Source organism: Schistocerca cancellata, chromosome 2 (genome assembly GCF_023864275.1).
Source record: "Schistocerca cancellata isolate TAMUIC-IGC-003103 chromosome 2, iqSchCanc2.1, whole genome shotgun sequence".
NCBI classification, from domain to species: Eukaryota; Metazoa; Arthropoda; class Insecta; order Orthoptera; family Acrididae; genus Schistocerca; species Schistocerca cancellata.
In genome coordinates, this window is record NC_064627.1 from 855,129,868 (window position 1) to 855,152,591 (window position 22,724).

The 22,724-nt window shown below is 46.9% G+C and overlaps 1 protein-coding gene across 1 annotated transcript in view; it reads left to right on the forward strand.

The window, feature by feature from the left end:
• LOC126159335 (carboxypeptidase B-like) overlaps window positions 1-22,724 on the forward strand; it is a 286,629-nt gene that overhangs the window by 242,006 nt on the left and 21,899 nt on the right. Inside the window, exons 6-7 of the mRNA XM_049916508.1 lie at window positions 10,062-10,269; window positions 19,287-19,648. Coding sequence (XP_049772465.1) covers window positions 10,062-10,269; window positions 19,287-19,648 — 570 coding nt within the window. The remainder of the gene's footprint in view (window positions 1-10,061; window positions 10,270-19,286; window positions 19,649-22,724) is intronic.

Below are 22,724 nucleotides of genomic sequence, written 5' to 3' on the forward strand. Positions count from 1 at the left end.
TATCACATAAATTTAGAAGACTCTTCACTTGAAGAATAACTTACACAATGTTCACACAGGAAAGGGACTTATGAGTTAAAAAAGTTACTGTATGTATGAAACCCTGCTACGATGTAAGAGAGAACCTGATGGCCCTAATTATATGACGTTAAGTAAATAAACAAATAAAAACAAATGAAGGTGGAACTGATGACATCAGTTAACAAGTATGTCTTCTGCTTCCGCGTTTCAGGAACTGAAAATTCCCTATATCGCCATTGCGAATATTTTTGGTGATAGGAATCTCCCTGCATGAATCAAATTTCAATTCTGAACTTCGCGCTATCCTATCGAACTAACGGAAACAGTATCGTTTAGGTACACTACTGGCCGTTAAAATTGCTACACCAAGAAGAAATGCAGATGATAAAAGGGGTTTCATTGGACAAATATATTATACTAGAACTGACATGTGATTACATTTTCACGCAATTTGGGTGCATATCAGTAACCAGAAAAACCACCTCTGGCCGTAATAACGGCCTTGATACGCCTGGGCATTGAGTCAAACAGAGCTTGGATGGCGTGTTCAGGTACAGCTGCCCATGCAGCTTCAACACGATACCATAGTTCATCAAGAGTAGTGACTGGCGTATTGTGACGAGCCAGTTGCTCGGCCACCATTGACCAGATGTTTTCAATTGGTGAGAGATCTGGAGAATGTGCTGGCCAGGGCAGCAGTCGAACATTTTCTGTATCCAGAAAGGCCCATACAGGACCTGCAACATGTGGTCGTGCATTGTCCTGCTGAAATGTAGGGTTTGGCAGGGATCGAATGAAGCGTACAGCCACGGGTCGTAACACATCTGAAATGTAACGTCCACTGTTCAAAGTGCCGTCAATGCGAACATGAGGTGACCGAGACGTGTAACCAATGGCACCCCATACCATCACGCCTGGTGATACGCCACTATGGCGATGACGAATACCCGCTTCCAATGTGCGTTCACCACAATGTTGCCAAACGCGGATGCGACCATCAGGATGATGTAAGCAGAACCTGCATTCATCCGGAAAAATGACGTTTTGCCATTGTGTACCCAGGTTCGTCGTTGAGTACACCATCGCAGGGGCTCCTGACTGTGATGCAGCGTCAAGGGTAACCACAGCCACGGTCTCCGAGGTGATAGTCCATGCTTCTGCAAACGTCGTCGAACTGTTCGTGCAGATGGTTGTTGTCTTGCAAACGTCCCCATCTGTTAACTCAGGGATCGAGACGTAGCTGCACGATCCGTTACAGCCATGCGGATAAGATGCCTGTCATCTCGATTGCTAGTGATACGAGGCCGTTGGTATCTAGCAAGGCGTTCCATATTACCCTCCTGAACCCACCGATTCCATATTCTACACTACTGGAAATGGAAAAAAGAACACATTGACACCGGTGTGTCAGACCCACCATACTTGCTCCGGACACTGCGAGAGGGCTGTACAAGCAATGATCACACGCACGGCACAGCGGACACACCAGGAACCGCGGTGTTGGCCGTCGAATGGCGCTAGCTGCGCAGCATTTGTGCACCGCCGCCGTCAGTGTCAGCCAGTTTGCCGTGGCATACGGAGCTCCATCGCAGTCTTTAACACTGGTAGCATGCCGCGACAGCGTGGACGTGAACCGTATTTGCAGTTGACGGACTTTGAGCGAGGGCGTATAGTGGGCATGCGGGAGGCCGGGTGGACGTACCGCCGAATTGCTCAACACGTGGGGCGTGAGGTCTCCACAGTACATCGATGTTGTCGCCAGTGGTCGGCGGAAGGTGCACGTGCCCGTCGACCTGGGACCGGACCGCAGCGACGCACGGATGCACGCCAAGACCGTAGGATCCTACGCAGTGCCGTAGGGGACCGCACCGCCACTTCCCAGCAAATTAGGGACACTGTTGCTCCTGGGGTATCGGCGAGGACCATTCGCAACCGTCTCCATGAAGCTGGGCTACGGTCCCGCACACCGTTAGGCCGTCATCCGCTCACGCCCCAACATCGTGCAGCCCGCCTCCAGTGGTGTCGCGACAGGCGTGAATGGAGGGACGAATGGAGACGTGTCGTCTTCAGCGATGAGAGTCGCTTCTGCCTTGGTGCCAATGATGGTCGTATGCGTGTTTGGCGCCGTGCAGGTGAGCGCCACAATCAGGACTGCATACGACCGAGGCACACAGGGCCAACACCCGGCATCATGGTGTGGGGAGCGATCTCCTACACTCGCCGTACACCACTGGTGATCGTCGAGGGGACACTGAATAGTGCACGGTACATCCAAACCGTCATCGAACCCATCGTTCTACCATTCCTAGACCGGCAAGGGAACTTGCTGTTCCAACAGGACAATGCACGTCCGGATGTATCCCGTGCCACCCAACGTGCTCTAGAAGGTGTAAGTCAACTACCCTGGCCAGCAACATCTCCGGATCTGTCCCCCATTGAGCATGTTTGGGACTGGATGAAGCGTCGTCTCACGCGGTCTGCACGTCCAGCACGAACGCTGGTCCAACTGAGGCGCCAGGTGGAAATGGCATGGCAAGCCGTTCCACAGGACTACATCCAGCATCTCTACGATCGTCTCCATGGGAGAATAGCAGCCTGCATTGCTGCGAAAGGTGGATATACACTGTACTAGTGCCGACATTGTGCATGCTCTGTTGCCTGTGTCTATGTGCCTGTGGTTCTGTCAGTGTGATCATGTGATGTATCTGACCCCAGGAATGTGTCAATAAAGTTTCCCCTTCCTGGGACAATGAATTCACGGTGTTCTTATTTCAATTTCCAGGAGTGTATTAACAGTCATTGGATCTCGACCAACGCGAGCAGCAATGTCGCGATACGATAAACCGCAATCGCTGTAGGCTACAATCCGACCTTTAACCAAGTCGGAAACGTGATAGTAAGCAATTCTACTCCTTCTACGAGGCATCACAACAACGTTTCACCAAGCAACGCCGGTCAACTGCTGTTTGTGTATGAGAAATGGGTTGGAATCTTTCCTCATGTCACCACGTTGTAGGTGTCGTCACCGGCGCCAACCTTGTGTGAATGCTCTGAAAAGCTAACCATTTGCTTATCACAGCATCTTTTTCCTGTCGGTTAAGTTTCTCGTCTGTAGCACGTCATTTTCGTGGCGTAGCAATTTTAATGGCCAGTAGTGTATATTCTCTGCAGTATACCCTTAAGTGAACATATTGTGCACTCATGTTCAGAAAAAAATCCATAACGTAACACCTTGAACGATTAGAGGTAGGACGTTCATATTTGCAGGACATGTACACCAAAAAGTTTTGCAGAAATGATTAGCATTTGAACCAAGTCGGCCAGCAGGTTCAAGGTCAACACTGATGTCGCGGTGCAACACTATCTACTGGTAAAATGTGCCTGCCGCTCTCGTTATCGATATGCGCCGAAGGTAATAAATCAGTGTGACTTGAGTTGACGTTAAGGATGCCTCGCAGGCGTGTGCGCGAACAGTACTGTCAAATCAGTGAGTTTGAAAGAGGACTTATTATTGGAAAAGTAGAATGTGATGCCACATCCAGGAAATTGCTGTTCGTGTAGGACCAAGTGTTTCGGCAGTGCAGAATATTTCACGGAAAGTCGTAGAACACGAGGAGAGGGGTCAGGTCGCAACACCCAGATTATCCCCCGAGATGATCGACACCTCATCCTAATGGCACTGCAGGGCAGGTCTTTGTCCTCCTCGGCTCTGGCGCAACAGTGGAACAGCGTAACACAGCGTACACTATCAAGAATAACAGTCCGCCGCCGTTTATTAACAGCGTTGTCCACCACTCTGCCTACCTTTGAAGAATGTGCAGAAACGTGCTAGACGGAAATGATGTAAGTAACGACGACAATAGTGATAGGAATGGCGTCAGAGAGTGTTTTCAGACACATCCAGATCCTGTTTGTTTGAAAATGAGGACCGCATTTTGTTTCACCACAAACAGGGGAAGCGGCATCACATTGACTGCATTCGCACAAGGCACACATCGGCTTATGGTGTGGGGTGCTGTTGGGTACGACCAAAAATCACAGTGTTGTTGCGTGTCCAGGGCACTGTGACCAATGTGACCCACGTGAATGACATCCTGCGACTCATAACCATACCCTTTCTGCGCAATAACCCAGACGCCATTTTTCAGCAAGACAATGCACGACCACATGTTGCTACATGGATATGTGCCTCCTTGTTGTGACATGATGTCAGCCTTTTCTCTTGGGCCACCAGATCACCAGGCATGTCGCCATCGAAAATTTGTGGAGTATGGTGAAACTACAGGTGCTGCGCTGTGACCCAATGTCGGTTGCCACACACGAATCAGGTGGATGCAGCATGGATGGTTATACAGCACGACGCCATTCGCGCTTTATACACGTGGATGCCGTCACGCATGAACAAATTATCAGGGCCCAAGGTGGACCCTGTGCCTACTATGCAACAAGACACAAGCTGAACCGCAGTTCATCAAGAGTGTTGACTGACGTATTGTGACGAGTCAGTTGCTCGGCCACCATTGACCAGACGTTTTCAATTGGTAAGAGATCTGGAGAATGTGCTGGCCAGGGCAGCAGTCGAACATTTTCTGTATCCAGAAAGGCCCATACAGGACCTGCAACATGTGGTCGTGCATTGTCCTGCTGAAATGTAGGGTTTGGCAGGGATCGAATGAAGCGTACAGCCACGGGTCGTAACACATCTGAAATGTAACGTCCACTGTTCAAAGTGCCGTCAATGCGAACATGAGGTGACCGAGACGTGTAACCAATGGCACCCCATACCATCACGCCTGGTGATACGCCACTATGGCGATGACGAATACCCGCTTCCAATGTGCGTTCACCACAATGTTGCCAAACGCGGATGCGACCATCAGGATGATGTAAGCAGAACCTGCATTCATCCGGAAAAATGACGTTTTGCCATTGTGTACCCAGGTTCGTCGTTGAGTACACCATCGCAGGGGCTCCTGACTGTGATGCAGCGTCAAGGGTAACCACAGCCATGGTCTCCGAGGTGATAGTCCATGCTTCTGCAAACGTCGTCGAACTGTTCGTGCAGATGGTTGTTGTCTTGCAAACGTCCCCATCTGTTAACTCAGGGATCGAGACGTAGCTGCACGATCCGTTACAGCCATGCGGATAAGATGCCTGTCATCTCGATTGCTAGTGATACGAGGCCGTTGGTATCTAGCAAGGCGTTCCATATTACCCTCCTGAACCCACCGATTCCATATTCTACACTACTGGAAATGGAAAAAAGAACACATTGACACCGGTGTGTCAGACCCACCATACTTGCTCCGGACACTGCGAGAGGGCTGTACAAGCAATGATCACACGCACGGCACAGCGGACACACCAGGAACCGCGGTGTTGGCCGTCGAATGGCGCTAGCTGCGCAGCATTTGTGCACCGCCGCCGTCAGTGTCAGCCAGTTTGCCGTGGCATACGGAGCTCCATCGCAGTCTTTAACACTGGTAGCATGCCGCGACAGCGTGGACGTGAACCGTATTTGCAGTTGACGGACTTTGAGCGAGGGCGTATAGTGGGCATGCGGGAGGCCGGGTGGACGTACCGCCGAATTGCTCAACACGTGGGGCGTGAGGTCTCCACAGTACATCGATGTTGTCGCCAGTGGTCGGCGGAAGGTGCACGTGCCCGTCGACCTGGGACCGGACCGCAGCGACGCACGGATGCACGCCAAGACCGTAGGATCCTACGCAGTGCCGTAGGGGACCGCACCGCCACTTCCCAGCAAATTAGGGACACTGTTGCTCCTGGGGTATCGGCGAGGACCATTCGCAACCGTCTCCATGAAGCTGGGCTACGGTCCCGCACACCGTTAGGCCGTCATCCGCTCACGCCCCAACATCGTGCAGCCCGCCTCCAGTGGTGTCGCGACAGGCGTGAATGGAGGGACGAATGGAGACGTGTCGTCTTCAGCGATGAGAGTCGCTTCTGCCTTGGTGCCAATGATGGTCGTATGCGTGTTTGGCGCCGTGCAGGTGAGCGCCACAATCAGGACTGCATACGACCGAGGCACACAGGGCCAACACCCGGCATCATGGTGTGGGGAGCGATCTCCTACACTCGCCGTACACCACTGGTGATCGTCGAGGGGACACTGAATAGTGCACGGTACATCCAAACCGTCATCGAACCCATCGTTCTACCATTCCTAGACCGGCAAGGGAACTTGCTGTTCCAACAGGACAATGCACGTCCGGATGTATCCCGTGCCACCCAACGTGCTCTAGAAGGTGTAAGTCAACTACCCTGGCCAGCAACATCTCCGGATCTGTCCCCCATTGAGCATGTTTGGGACTGGATGAAGCGTCGTCTCACGCGGTCTGCACGTCCAGCACGAACGCTGGTCCAACTGAGGCGCCAGGTGGAAATGGCATGGCAAGCCGTTCCACAGGACTACATCCAGCATCTCTACGATCGTCTCCATGGGAGAATAGCAGCCTGCATTGCTGCGAAAGGTGGATATACACTGTACTAGTGCCGACATTGTGCATGCTCTGTTGCCTGTGTCTATGTGCCTGTGGTTCTGTCAGTGTGATCATGTGATGTATCTGACCCCAGGAATGTGTCAATAAAGTTTCCCCTTCCTGGGACAATGAATTCACGGTGTTCTTATTTCAATTTCCAGGAGTGTATTAACAGTCATTGGATCTCGACCAACGCGAGCAGCAATGTCGCGATACGATAAACCGCAATCGCTGTAGGCTACAATCCGACCTTTAACCAAGTCGGAAACGTGATAGTAAGCAATTCTACTCCTTCTACGAGGCATCACAACAACGTTTCACCAAGCAACGCCGGTCAACTGCTGTTTGTGTATGAGAAATGGGTTGGAATCTTTCCTCATGTCACCACGTTGTAGGTGTCGTCACCGGCGCCAACCTTGTGTGAATGCTCTGAAAAGCTAACCATTTGCTTATCACAGCATCTTTTTCCTGTCGGTTAAGTTTCTCGTCTGTAGCACGTCATTTTCGTGGCGTAGCAATTTTAATGGCCAGTAGTGTATATTCTCTGCAGTATACCCTTAAGTGAACATATTGTGCACTCATGTTCAGAAAAAAATCCATAACGTAACACCTTGAACGATTAGAGGTAGGACGTTCATATTTGCAGGACATGTACACCAAAAAGTTTTGCAGAAATGATTAGCATTTGAACCAAGTCGGCCAGCAGGTTCAAGGTCAACACTGATGTCGCGGTGCAACACTATCTACTGGTAAAATGTGCCTGCCGCTCTCGTTATCGATATGCGCCGAAGGTAATAAATCAGTGTGACTTGAGTTGACGTTAAGGATGCCTCGCAGGCGTGTGCGCGAACAGTACTGTCAAATCAGTGAGTTTGAAAGAGGACTTATTATTGGAAAAGTAGAATGTGATGCCACATCCAGGAAATTGCTGTTCGTGTAGGACCAAGTGTTTCGGCAGTGCAGAATATTTCACGGAAAGTCGTAGAACACGAGGAGAGGGGTCAGGTCGCAACACCCAGATTATCCCCCGAGATGATCGACACCTCATCCTAATGGCACTGCAGGGCAGGTCTTTGTCCTCCTCGGCTCTGGCGCAACAGTGGAACAGCGTAACACAGCGTACACTATCAAGAATAACAGTCCGCCGCCGTTTATTAACAGCGTTGTCCACCACTCTGCCTACCTTTGAAGAATGTGCAGAAACGTGCTAGACGGAAATGATGTAAGTAACGACGACAATAGTGATAGGAATGGCGTCAGAGAGTGTTTTCAGACACATCCAGATCCTGTTTGTTTGAAAATGAGGACCGCATTTTGTTTCACCACAAACAGGGGAAGCGGCATCACATTGACTGCATTCGCACAAGGCACACATCGGCTTATGGTGTGGGGTGCTGTTGGGTACGACCAAAAATCACAGTGTTGTTGCGTGTCCAGGGCACTGTGACCAATGTGACCCACGTGAATGACATCCTGCGACTCATAACCATACCCTTTCTGCGCAATAACCCAGACGCCATTTTTCAGCAAGACAATGCACGACCACATGTTGCTACATGGATATGTGCCTCCTTGTTGTGACATGATGTCAGCCTTTTCTCTTGGGCCACCAGATCACCAGGCATGTCGCCATCGAAAATTTGTGGAGTATGGTGAAACTACAGGTGCTGCGCTGTGACCCAATGTCGGTTGCCACACACGAATCAGGTGGATGCAGCATGGATGGTTATACAGCACGACGCCATTCGCGCTTTATACACGTGGATGCCGTCACGCATGAACAAATTATCAGGGCCCAAGGTGGACCCTGTGCCTACTATGCAACAAGACACAAGCTGAACCGCAGTTCATCAAGAGTGGTGACTGACGTATTGTGACGAGTCAGTTGCTCGGCCACCATTGACCAGACGTTTTCAATTGGTAAGAGATCTGGAGAATGTGCTGGCCAGGGCAGCAGTCGAACATTTTCTGTATCCAGAAAGGCCCATACAGGACCTGCAACATGTGGTCGTGCATTGTCCTGCTGAAATGTAGGGTTTGGCAGGGATCGAATGAAGCGTACAGCCACGGGTCGTAACACATCTGAAATGTAACGTCCACTGTTCAAAGTGCCGTCAATGCGAACATGAGGTGACCGAGACGTGTAACCAATGGCACCCCATACCATCACGCCTGGTGATACGCCACTATGGCGATGACGAATACACGCTTCCAATGTGCGTTCACCACAATGTTGCCAAACGCGGATGCGACTATCAAGATGATGTAAGCAGAACCTTGATTCATCCGGAAAAATGACGTTTTGCCATTGTGCACCCAGGTTCGTCGTTGAGTACACCATCGCAGGCGTTCCTGACTGTGATGCAGCGTCAAGGGTAACCACAGCCACGGTCTCCGAGGTGATAGTCCATGCTTCTGCAAACGTCGTCGAACTGTTCGTGCAGATGGTTGTTGTCTTGCAAACGTCCCCATCTGTTGACTCAGGGATCGAGACGTAGCTGCCCGCATCTCGTGGTCGTGCGGTAGCGTTCTCGCTTCCCACGCCCGGGTTCCCGGGTTCGATTCCCGGCGGGGTCAGGGATTTTCTCTGCCTCGTGATGGCTGGGTGTTGTGTGCTGTCCTTAGGTTAGTTAGGTTTAAGTAGTTCTAAGTTCTAGGGGACTGATGACCACAGATGTTAAGTTCCATAGTGCTCAGAGCCATTTGAACCATTTTTTTGAGACGTAGCTGCACGATCCGTTACAGCCACGCGGATAAGATGCCTGTCATCTCGCCTGCTAGTGATACGAGGCCGTTGGGATCCAGAACGGCGTTCCGTACTACCCTCCTGGACCCACTGATTCCATGTTCTGCTAACAGCCATTGGATCTCGACCAACGCGAGCAGCAATGTCGCGATACGATAAAGCGAAATCGCGATAGGCAACAATCCGACCTTTATCAAAGTCGGAAACGTGATTGTACGCATTTCTCCTCCTTACACGAGGCATCACAACAATGTTTCACCAGGCAACGCCGGTCAGCTGCTGTTTGTGTATGAGAAATGGGTTGGAAACTTTCCGCATGTTAGCACGTTGTAGGTGTCACAACCGGCGCCAACCTTGTGTGAATACTCTGAAAAGCTAATCATTTGCATATAACAGCATCTTCTTACTGTCGGTTAAATTTCGCGTCTGTAGTACGTCATCTTCGTGATATAGCAATTTTAATGGCCAGTAGTGTAAATAGCAATACTGCAATTTAAAAAAGGGGTATACTGTGTAAAAAAATGTAGTAAATTAGTTATAGTGGTCTAATTGGTCTACTGTTTCTGTTATATCGTGTTCGTTTCCTTGCTTGTCAGTTTAATTATTGCATGACGTTTTGGTAACTGTTATTTACACTCACATCCTGCCACACACTCGACACACTTGTAACTGAGCCCATGGAACAACTAGATGTTTAAATGAGTTACAGCTGTTATTGAAGTCGCTACTGTTGCGGGTCGCGCCCGCCATTTGGCGTTCTCCATTGACGTCACGGCTGTTTGGCTCTCCGGCAGGCGCCTACGGCCGCGAGTGGGTGTCGCCCGCGGTGGCGCTCTTCGTGTTGCGCCAGCTGGTGGAGAACTACCAGGTGAACCGGCGCGTCGTCGACGCCGCGGAGTGGTTCGTGCTGCCCGTGGCCAACCCGGACGGCTACGAGTACAGCCACACCACCGACCGCCTGTGGCGCAAGACCCGCTCCACGCACACCTCGGCTGCCGCCAGGTACGTCCCCTAGCCCGCCCTCTGCCCCAGCTGCAAACGTACCTCGCTGCAATGTTCTAAGGGCGATTCAGAGGCCCCTACCGATCCGTTTTATGCAACCCGCACTACGTCCTTACCAGGAACGATATCCAGACAGGTGGCAGCCACGTAATCGATGTAAGTTCCCTCTCAGAGCTTTGTTTGCAAATTGAACCACGTGTAAAAAATACAAGTGAGGACTGGCCACGAGTTAAACCATATTTTTGGCCCAAGAGACACCTTACTTTTGCCACAATTATCCAAGTGTTTCCAGTCTTTCTATGTATCATTAGTCGTGTAGTCATACAGATTTTGGATGTTTCTGTAAGTTTATTCCGTTTGTAGTACTTAGTTTTTCGTAAATGCTTCAAAAGTGTTGCTTTATGGAGTATGTATTAGCACTGGGTTGGGTTGGGTTGTTTTGGGGAGGAGACCAGACAGCGAGGTCATCGGTCTCATCGGATGAGGGAAGGACGGGGAAGGAAGTTGGCCGTGCCCTTTCAAAGGAACCATCCCGGCATTTGCCTGGAGCGCTTTAGGGAAATCACGGGAAACCTAAATCAGGATGGCCGAACGCGGGATTGAACCGTCGTCCTCCCGAATGCGAGTCCAGTGTGCTAACCACTGCGCCACCTCGGTCGGTTTACCACTGGAAACAACAAAATTAACAGGATACATCGAAAGTGGAAGTGTAGAAGTAAGAATTTGCTGGTATATAACCCTATGAAAAGATCAACACCGATGTCATTGAAGCATTTCCACATGACAGAACAATGTTGTTGGCCATTTCGCTGAGAAAATCTGAAGCACAGTGTCAAAATGTCACGCAATAACTAGTAAAGTATACGAAGGCATCTAATATCTATTACACAAATTTTATTTATCAGACTATGTTAGCATATTAATGTGGTGAGTCGTATATTAATCTTTTCATTGGGTTATGTACCGGAAAGTTCTTACTTCCACACTTGCCATTTCGGTGTCTCCTTTTAACTTCGTAGTTTCGATAATGAAACACACTTTATAGGACAACGTTTCTGAACCATTTACGAAAGGTCAAGTTTTATAAACGGGATAAACTTGCAGAGATATCCAAAACCTGTATGACTAAACCGCTAATTACACAAAGGAATATTGAAGACTCTGAGATAAGTATGGCAGAAGTAAGGTATATTTTAGACCAAAAATACTGTGTAACTCATGGCCAGTCCTCACTTGTACTTTTTACAGTGTGATTCCGTTTGATGACTATCACTCAGAGCCCTGAGAGGGAACTTATCCCGAATGCTTGGCTATCACCTGTCTGGATACCGTCTCTGGTAGAGATGTAGTGAGGGTTGTATAAAACGGATCGGTAGGAGCAGCTGAATCACTTAGCAGCTGGCAGTTAACTCGAGTACATGGAAATGCCAGGGATTTAAGCGTGGGAAGCAACAACCGTTGTTATGCTGTCTGATGTTTGCCTGGCGTATTTCTAACATGTAGAATTACCGAGCGTCCACCCAGATCTGTCCTAAGTTTGGCAAACAAATACGCTGCCATCTTCAGGTTGTTCCTGATGGCTATTGCTGTGCTCGGGTCGGCGTGCTATACACGTTTGACTCCCTCCATCATTCTGTTATTGTCGCTGTCCATGCGGCTGCCCAACAGGCAACACTCCTGCTCCTACCACAGTGCCATCCAGCCAAATGCAAGCAGCCACTACTACTGACTCCTCTTCCACCCCCCCTCTCCCCCCCGCCAAGCAAGATTAGGTGCTGACCTAAGGGACATCTTAAATCTCCTCATACAATTCGACATTCCAAAACTCCTTAGAACAATTCAGGATACTGCAATTCAGCTTAGGCAAACTGCTAACCCAGTAATAAAAAGTAGTGTCTTATGCTCAACTTCTGTTTCCATTCTCAGCCCCTAATCAGGAAACTGTAATTATGAATTGGAATACCAACGTCATCCTAAAACAGAGGTACCCTAGAAAAGTACTTTCATTCGAACAGGGTCGACGTATTCCTAATCAGTGAGGCCCACCTAGATCAGAAAGACACCTTGTAAGCATTTACAGAAATGACAGATCAGGCAGACCGAAAGATAGTACATGGGTACTAATCAAAAATAGAACAGTACACAGACAACAAGACTAACAAGGACAGAAGCTACCGCTATTGAGACAAAAATCGATAGGAAAATTATCCAGTTAGTAGCTTACCTGTCCAAGAAGCTTAACCTGCAACCAAACGATTTAGGCGCCTCATTCAGCTTGGCGGACACAGTCACACCAGATGGTGACTTTAACTCGAAATTAGGTGACTGGAACTGTAGGACCACCCATACAGATGTGTGGATTTTATGCCAGTACTTAAATGTATGTGGAGACGTTTCAGTAATTGTGCTAGATTTGCCGACCCACAACGCATACTACTCTAGACGTCGGCCTGATATTTTATATATAACGTCGACAACACTCCTAAATGAGTTGAACTCCGATCATCATAAAGCAAGCCAAAACGCCATCACGAGCCCTCCTCCAATCGAGGAGGGCGATAAACAGAGCCATAGAAGTGTTCACTGACGTAATCATGGAAAGTGGGAAACAAGTGACAATCACCATCACCCACATGACATCTAGAAAGGAACTCCCAGAACATATCCAGGAGCTTGCAGCAGAGATAAAATACTACAGGCAGAGGTGGCAAAATTATAGGGATCCTGTAGATAGAGACAGACTGCACTGACTTGCTACACGAGTCAAAAGGGAACTTCAAATTCACCGCAGCAATATTGCTGGGAAGTAGGTCTAAACGAAATGATGTCCAAGTCAGACAAATTCTGAAGGATCATCAAATGCTGAAAAACAGGCAGATCATCCATAAAACGACTTCACAGCAGAAACGTATTAGGTTAGGAACCTCATCAAAGAGCTGAAACTGTGGTATCGATAGCTAGGATGCCACGGCGTAGCTGCCAGTTAAGTTGCCACTACGACAGACAACGCTACGAGCACCACTGTAGATTCAGCCCATTTGATGAAGAGCAGACGGCCGGGACACTTCGCACCTCATTGCAAAGTTATGTATTACTCTTCTTGCACCAGTAAACCAATTTTACTTTCTTGCAGTACCGAAGCGTATTACCTATTTCTGCTCCTGCACCTACCCACGCACTGCCTTCCAGGCGGGATACAAAAGAAACTATGCTCGATTTGTCAGATTTACAATTTACAACGCTGGTAATCGATGACTAGGGGAACGACGACCACAAGGAGCATCTGATAGCCCAGGTCAATAGAATACTCAGGGCCCCGAGCAGACCGTCATTCAGATTTGTAGAAGCAGAAGAGGTCGGCTTGATAATAAAAACCATAGGAAACAAAAAGGCATCAGGGCCAGGCAAGATCAGTCCTCTGCAGCTAAAGCATTTAGCACCAAATGCTCTACAATACACCACTGCACTTCTAAACACATGCGTGGACCTGCCGTACTTTCCGCATTCTTGGAACAAAGCTAAAGTCATAACAGTGCCACAGTCTCAGAGAGATCGCCATTTCCACAGAACTACAGGTCAGTTTCACTCCCGTGTTTCTTGGGAAAAGTTCTGGAAAGAATCGTATTCAAGGAACTACGAAACGTACTGAACGAAAACAATATTCTAACCAAGGAACAATTTTGGCTCCTAGGGAACACAACACAGATCATCCGACCATGAGACTTACAGAGCAAATACGCATAGAAAAAAGCGTCAGAAATAGCTCGAGAACTGTCTTTCTCGATATAGAGAAAGTCTTTGACCGGGGTTTTCATCAATATCTGATATACGAGCTCCACAACCAAAGTTGCCCTAAGCACCTGATCAACATTCTCGCTTCATTCCTCCGAAACCGAACGTTCTACAGACAAGCACCTGGGGCACACAGCACCATCAAGCAAATAGAAGCTGGAGTACCGCAGGGCTCCGTCATGGGCCCAGTCCACTATTCCATGTACAAAATGACTTCCCAAAACAGCCTGGAGGTCACTTCTCGCTATTCGCGGACAATACTGTCGTCTGTAGGAGCAGCCCCGACATACGTCTTATTGCCAAAAAACTACAAGAACACCTCCAAATGATACAGTACTGGACAAATATGTAGAAAATAAATTTAAAACAGCGCAAAGAGACAAGTAATCATGTTTACCATCAGAAAATGAGCCCTAATGTCAAAAATAACTTTCGACGACGTAGACTTAGATTGAAAAGATAACATCAAGTAACTAGGCATATTATTCACAGAAGGCCGCATGACGCAGATATGGAATAATGCATAGCAGTTCATCTACCAGCTGTACCTACTTCTAAACAGAAACGACCTCACCACTGAATCTAAGATTAAAATGTAGCGAAGTATAGTGTTATCAGCAGTAGGGTAGAGTCTCTGGTCGCTAATATTAAGAAAGTTCGATCAATACAAAACAAATTTTTGCGCTTAGCACTAAATGCTCCCCGTTACACATCTATCAGAGATCTATAGATGCAAACAAATTTCCCTAACTTACCGAACACATAAAGAGAAAATCCGAACCGTTCTTCAACAAAGCTCGCAGTTCCCCTTACGCCCCCCCCCCCCCTCCCCATTCTCACAATAGGCACTCTAACAGAACATGTCACCACAAAATTTACGAAGATGGCGCATAAATTCCGTCCCCCCTCTCCCCCACTTTAGACAGAAGGCATGAGCTACTAACTGTCTCCGTCCTTGAAAACCATAGGAATAATGAAAACCCTGGCGGGAGGCGGCGTGACAGAGGAAGCGAGACCTGGCTGTGAACTGCAGTCTCCATTCTTTGCGCCATAGCTGCGGGATGCAGATCTCACTGTAAGGGTAGGCTTTTCTTTTTCTCAGCTCATTGTAGGTTTCCAATCCAGAATCATTTGTAGGCTACTACCTAATTAGACCGTCTTGCATCCTTATTTCAATAGACTCTTTAATAATGATATCCCAGAATAAGTAACGTAAACGTTGACGTACAGCGACGTTCACGTGAGGACGGTACATTTTATTTTGCCACGGTTATATGTTTTGTGGCTAGTAACTTACATGTACATCTCGTTTTACTGCAAGACTTGTGTACATAGATGATTTGATAATCGACAAGTCATCCAAAACTAGACATCAATAAATAAAACTACATACGGAACTTCAGACAGTTTCTCCAACAGTTATTGTTCTGTGGTGTATATATACAGACTGAAGCGATGAATGAAAATTTGTACCATGGCCAGGATTCAAAACCAGATCTTTTGTTCACTATGCAGATGTGCAAGCCACTACGCCTCCCTTTCAAAGTGGCTGTGAACAACTGCACTGACTACCCAAGCATGCCTCGCTCCTGAATCCAAATTCACATTCACACCTCAGCCAATTGCTCTTTCCCCTAAACTCGAACAGCATTGCAGAGGATCTCCAAGTGTTTTGGGATAATATCTCAGCACTGAACGAAATGGGGAATCTGTAATAATGTTCGAGTTTAAGAGGAACTCCAGTGGGCTCAGGCGTGAATGGGAACTGGGATTGAGGAGGGAGGCATGCTAGGGTAGTCTGTGTAACAGTGCAAAGCCACTGTGCGAGGGTGGCGTAATGGTTAGCGCATATGCCTAGTTAACAGAAGGCCTGGGTTCGAATTCTGACCTTAGTAAAAATTTTCATTCATCGCTTCAGTCCGCATAAATACATCATAGATGTTTGAGGCTTGAAAATGTCTTTGGAGCCGTATAGTTTCATTTGAGTTATTGTTTTCACCTTGTGTTTGTCAACATCTCTCCTGTCACCGTCTCTACAGCATATCGAATTCGATCTATGAAGGAACTGGTGACCTGACCACTTATCCTTAAGGTAACACCACAAAAAAGGTCAAGAGATGTTATATCTTGCGAACGTGATGGTCATGAGGTTGTACCGTCTCTACAGATCCATCCAGCTCGAAGGGTTTCATCCAAGAACTGGCGAACAAATAACCCACAGTGTGGCGGTGCACCATCTCGTCGAAAAGTGAGTAGGAACATATAGTTCGAACAAGTCCAGGAAAACTGCTGCCATAATGGTAGGCTCAGTGAAAAAGAAAGATCGAATAATTGTGCACTGAGTTACACCACACATTCGCTTTTGGGCTATCGCTTATCTGCCATACCAAGATATGTATGTGGGTTCTCTCATCCCCAGATCCAGACATTATGCATGCTAACTTTCCGGTAGACATGAAAACTCGTTTCATTGGAAAAAGAAAATTTATTAATGTAGTCAATGTCTGAAACTTCATGGCAGATTAAAACTATGTGCTGGACCGAGACTCGAACTCCGGACCGGGACCATGCCTTTCGTGGGCAAGCTGTGAGAATGGGGCAGTAGTCATGCTTGGTTAGCTCAGATGGTAAAACACTTGCTCGCGAAAGGCAGGGTCCCGAGTTGGCGTCTCGGTCCGGTATACAATTTTAATCGGCCAGGAAGTTTCAGATCAGCGCACACTCCACTGCAGAGTGAAGAACTTATTCTATTCAATGCCTGTATCGATTCATTAACAGCATGCTCCTAGCAAACTCAGCATGTCTGGGGGAAGCTTCCAGTTTCAAAACTTTCGAATTTGCGCTTTGCATGCATTAAATGCATTTTTCCACACATGTGAAGCATCATTTGGTGCCTCCCCCTCTTCTGTAGACATTAGTTTTGTTTACTTGGTTTCTTGGTAAAACCTTTCAGAATAAATCTAACTAAGCACTACATAGATATTACTCTGTAACAGAAATATATTACTGAACCATATTCTAATGCTAAATATCAAATGCAAAGTCAATCAATTTCCACTAAAGATAATTCTTGAGATTTTTGAAAAATTTTACTGAAGGAGTAAGAACTAGAGCAACTGTATTGTTCTAGCTACAGTAAAAAATGTGCTACCTACTACACTGTGTGCAAAGAGAGAAAAAATAAAATTAATGTCTGTTTTTGTTTAATAATGGGACATTTTAATTCTACAATTTGCTAGTTATTGGAAGACATGGGACAGAAATTCAAAAACCATCATATAATTTTACACACACCTATTAAATATGACATTTCTTAACAGTGGCAATGTATGTTACATGTGAAAATAACTCGCCAGTATGTAGCAAAATTTTAGAAAATTTGCCGTAAAAGCAATTGAAAATTGATGACCATGGTGAAATTTCTTACGTATGCAGCTGAAAACAAAACACAAATTTTTGTCTGAGACAAAATTTTGTAAACAAAAACATATTTAATTCCTAGATTTGTTCAGTATACGTACTGATAGTTTTTCTCTTGGATAAAACGTACATTTAAATTTTTCTAGCGTTGAGCTTAGCAAAATCTTTCAAAGTAGAATCTGAATCTACTCATTTCAAGATATTGATTTCAACAATTGAAGTTGACAATCCACACAATCGTTCATGAAAAGATGTATGTCTATTTCAACTTGGATTCTGAAAAGCTTATTTCACCAAGTGAAACGTGCTGAACAATATTTTATTTCTAGTTAAGGTAGGACATAAGCGAAATTTGAACCCTTTTAAATGGGACCTTATCTGTATGAGGTTTCTTTTTCCAACAAAAATAACAAGTAAACAAAAACTGTCTGATGAAAGCTTGGACAACTGAATTCGAATGTCAGCCACTACCCACTCCCTAAATATTGAAAAAGTTGTTAATGACAGAAAAGTGTCTTCCTTCTCATTAAATCTGTTATTAAATTGAAATTTATTACTAGCTACACTTCAGTTTCTTTCTTAAGTACAATTAAATTTCAATTTCTTTCTCTTATGTACAATTTAATTAAAATTCGTTTCGTTTTTGCTAGAAATGTAACATTGTAGGCAATTAACAAATTAAGATTTTCTTAAAAAAAGTTCTTATTTCTACCCTGCAGTCGAGCTGGCGGAAGTTGATCCTTGACACTTGCAATGGGGTGGGTGCAGCAACTCTGTGCGTCCAGCTCAACCAATGAAGTAACGTGATTTTGTAAATATCTCTATGGCAACACCTCCGAGTTGACACAGTTCTATTGTCGTCTACCGCTTTCACTTGCTCCCATTTGTGCTCTGCCATTGAAAATTGGCAACAGTGCTCGTAGCTGTCAGGGATCAACTTACTACAACTTGACTATAGTATCTTTTTGTAGGATTTAAAAATGGTACTGTAGCTCAGAAGCTTCGTAACTTTGGCGACCACTGCAGTAGAGGGTCCCTCCTGCTGGGCTTTATGCAACCCACAGTGCCTTCAAATAGCTTGGACAAGAGGTTCATACTCTCTCCCTTCCTACATGCGAAGTGTTAGTTCTATAGAAAAATGAACAGGACCTTTTTGTAGGAAATTTAATCTAGTTAAATTTTTACTTGGATACGTTTCTGCTGGTGGCCACTGGTTTCGAGTTATTCCAGAAAAACGAGTCTGAAATTCGCTTTTGTACGTTTTTTGAATAATTCGAAAGCTAAGACCTCTAGTGAAAACCTTATCCCAGAACAAAGCGTAACTACATAAAATTTCATATCAAAAAGTCCTGTTCATTTTTTCTGTAGGACCAATAGTTTGTGCGCAATGAGCGAGAGAACGTGAAAATCTTGCGCACGGTATTTGAAGGCGTTGCGGGTTGCATAAAACCGAGAATTAGGGGCAGCTGAACCACCCTGTTTAACAAAATACATTGCTTCTTTACTCGGTGTGTAAGGGATGTTCGCCGCGCGGGATTAGCCGTGCGGTCTAGGGCGCTGCAGTCGTGGACTGTGCGGCTGATTCCGGCGGAGGTTCGAGTCCTCCCTCGGGCACGTGTGTGTGTGTTTGTCCTTAGGATAATTTAGGTTAAGTAGTGTGTAAGCTTATGGACTGATGACCGTAGCAGTTAAGTCCCATAAGATTTCACACACATGTGAACATTTTTAAGGGACGTTCCCCTGCTATCAGGCTGGAGAATAGACACGGTGACTGGAGTGTATGTGTGTGTGTGTGTGTGCGGCAGGTGGCTGTGGCGGCAGTGCGCGGGGGCGGACCTGAACCGCAACTGGGGCTTCCACTGGGGCGGCGCGGGCGCGTCCCGCGACCCCTGCTCGGAGCGGTTCGCGGGCCCGCGCGCCTTCAGCGAGCCCGAGGCGCGCGCCGCCGCAGACTTCCTGGCGGACCGCGCGGGCCGCGTCCGCCTCTTCCTGTCGCTGCACGCCTACTCGCAGGCGTGGCTCGCGCCCTGGGGGCACTCGCGCAGACCGCCGCCCGACGCGCAGGACCTCATGGACGTCGCCCGGCTCGCCGTGGAGGCCGCCACCCGCGTCGCGGGCCAGCCCTACCGCATGGGCCACGCCACGGACCTCGCCGCGCCCAGGGCCGGTCAGTCCTCTCTCCTCTACACCAGTCGCTGCCCGTACGTTAAGTACAGGCGAACAATACTCTGACACTTTGGAGATGATGCAGTAACGGTATCTGATCAAAAGTATGTGGACACCTGAATGAGATTTTCACTCTGCAGCGGAGTGTGCGCTGATATGAAACTTCCTAGCAGATTAAAACTGTGTGCCCGACCGAGACTCGAACTCGGGACCTTTGCCTTTCGCGGGCAAGTGCTCTACCATCTGAGCTACCGAAGCACGACTCACGCCCGGTCTCACAGCTTTACTTCTGCCAGTATCTCGTCTCCTACCTTCCAAACTTTACAGAAGCTCTCCTGCGAACCTAGCAGAACTAAGGTTCTGGTAGGAGAAGGAAGGTAGGAAGGTAGGAGACGAGATACTGGCAGAAGTAAAGCTGTGAGACCGGGCGTGAGTCGTGCTTCGGTAGCTCAGATGGTAGAGCACTTGCCCGCGAAAGGCAAAGGTCCCGAGTTCGAGTCTCGGTCGGGCACACAGTTTTAATCTGCCAGGAAGTTTCATATCAGCGCACACTCCGCTGCAGAGTGAAAATCTCATTCGGGAAACATCCCTCAGGCTGTGGCTAAGCCATGTCTCCGCAATATCCTTTCTTTCAGGAGTGCTAGTTCTGCTAGGTTCGCAGGAGAGCTTCTGTAAAGTTTGGAAGGTAGGAGACGAGATACTGGCAGAAGTAAAGCTGTGAGACCGGGCGTGAGTCGTGCTTCAGTAGCTCAGATGGTAGAGCACTTGCCCGCGAAAGGCAGGGGTCCCAAGTTCGAGTCTCGGTCGGGCACACAGTTTTAATCTGCCAGGAAGTTTCATGTGGACACCTATTTGTACTAGAGATGGGGGATCCGCTCTTGAACTGATTCATAGAGTTGAATCTTTCAAAGGAGTGAACAATCAGTGATTCAGAAAAAAAGAACGGTAGCTCCAAACGTTTCCCACGGCAGAGAGAGAGAGAGAGAGAGAGAGAGAGAGAGATGGAGCATATCAGCAGCGCCTCTCCTGGTCACAGCACAGTGCACGCCACACAACACAGCCAGCGCCGGCCTCTGCCCTGCTTCTACCTTGGCTGCCTGCATTGTGCAGTGCCCCATTGGATTTTGTGTTTCACATATGCCGTGCCGTCTCTGTGCGTCGTCTGCCACGTGCAGTGTCTGGCACAGCTTAACTTCGCATCGCACTCTGTCGGCGATCGTTTCAGTCGCACGTCCTGCCCTCTGGGCAGTTGATGCGAGCAACAGGACAGAGAGCCACCTAGCGGATAACATAGGAACAACCTGCTCTCAAGGGAACGGACGATTTGTCTCGGAGCGGGTGAGTTCACCGCTCCCCCCACCCTCGGAACTCGCCCGCTCAACGCTCACCCCACCGTTCTCGACTCTAGCCAGAGCGTTGAGCAAAGCAACTCAGGTGTCACTCTGGTCTCTGCGGTCTTAGCTCACGCAGTAATACAGCTCGCGGCTCGACCTGCTCGACTCAGTGCTTCTGCATCGGAGTTTGTCTCTACTAGATATTGTTCTTCGTAGTAATACCGCTATGTATATTACATTATTATGTTATGTATACATCATTTGTTTTTATTTTATTTTTATTTGTTTAAACTGATCAGATTAGGTTCCTGACGACTCCTCTTACTATAGGATTTTTATTATGGACACTCGAATTTACGCTTTAATTACGAGCGAACCGATAAACGTATCGCAAAATGTGATACACCAATATTTTCCTTGTTTTATTCTGTGTAAGGCTATATGCAGCACTTCCGTTTTACAGTCAAATTTATATTTTTTTTCTTATTCTGGTACGGATTTTGCGATTTTAGGCGTCTTCGGAAGGAAACGTTCACTTTAAAAATATATGGCTTGCAATGTATTTGTATGAGGTTAATGAAATTTTAATACATTATAGCCAAATATATTGTTAATGTAAATCTCAAGTTACAACATTTTCCGATCACCCAAAAAACCACGATAGTGCAAAATAAATCAATAATCAAAAACTTTGTCATATCGTGGAAATTTCAATAAACAATACAAAATTCTTACTCATTATCTGTGTTACTTCAAAATAGGATCAAATAAGATCAAAATACAGGTATAGTACTGGAATAAACCAAGTTTAAAGGGCAATGTGCCTTCCATTTATTTTCTATTGTAAATGAGTGGTGAGTCATGAAAAAGAGCTAATTCATTTCAGGGAGTGAACAGTTCTGATCCGATCTCTGAAAAGAACAGTTTTGCCCATCTCTAATTTGTACACTTATGAGGTGTATCCATCCTGTACTACGTCTTGATTTCTCTTGGGGACACTTTCATTGAGATGTCTTAATGTCTGCAGAGCAATGTCAGGGCTTCTAACTTTTTTTTTTTACTTGCCACCCTGATTTTACGACCCACCACCTGATTGCTTAAGGTGGGTCTTTATTGACCACTTGGCCGCCTCGATCGGTATGTGGGTGGCTGAGCCTCCACACCAGTTCCCGCATCTGATCGCACCGTTGCCCTTCTCCCGCCACGTGGAGGCGGGTCATAGTTGATTGTGTTTTGTTTTTGTCTCTTTTATTTTGTTTTCTTTTACTTGGTTATCTTTGTTTGCTATTTGTCTTTCTTTTCTTTTCTTTATGGCAGCTTTCACAAACCGTTTAGCAAAAATTTACATGAAATTTTAATTTTGAAAAAGAAATACAAAAATATAGTTTAGAATGAAGAAGAGGAAAGAAGATAGGAAAGGACGAAGTTTATAGTCCCTCCACCCTGATGAACTGAGGATGAAAGCCCTGGAATTAGTCGTCAAGCCATCGATACTCAGTCTTTAATCCTTTGCTTACCTTTAACTAAGAAGATCTATGCTAATCTATAATTACTATGCTAATTACTAAACCTGTTACTAACATAATTACGCTATTGACAGGTTTAAAGTGCCGTGTATGCCTGTGGCAATTGCGACGGTGCGCCGACACTGTTTATATCTATTCATGTTATGTGTAATCTTGTGATATCCGTACATTATGTTTAGACTAATGCATTTCTGTCGGTCTTCTTTTTGTCTCGGTT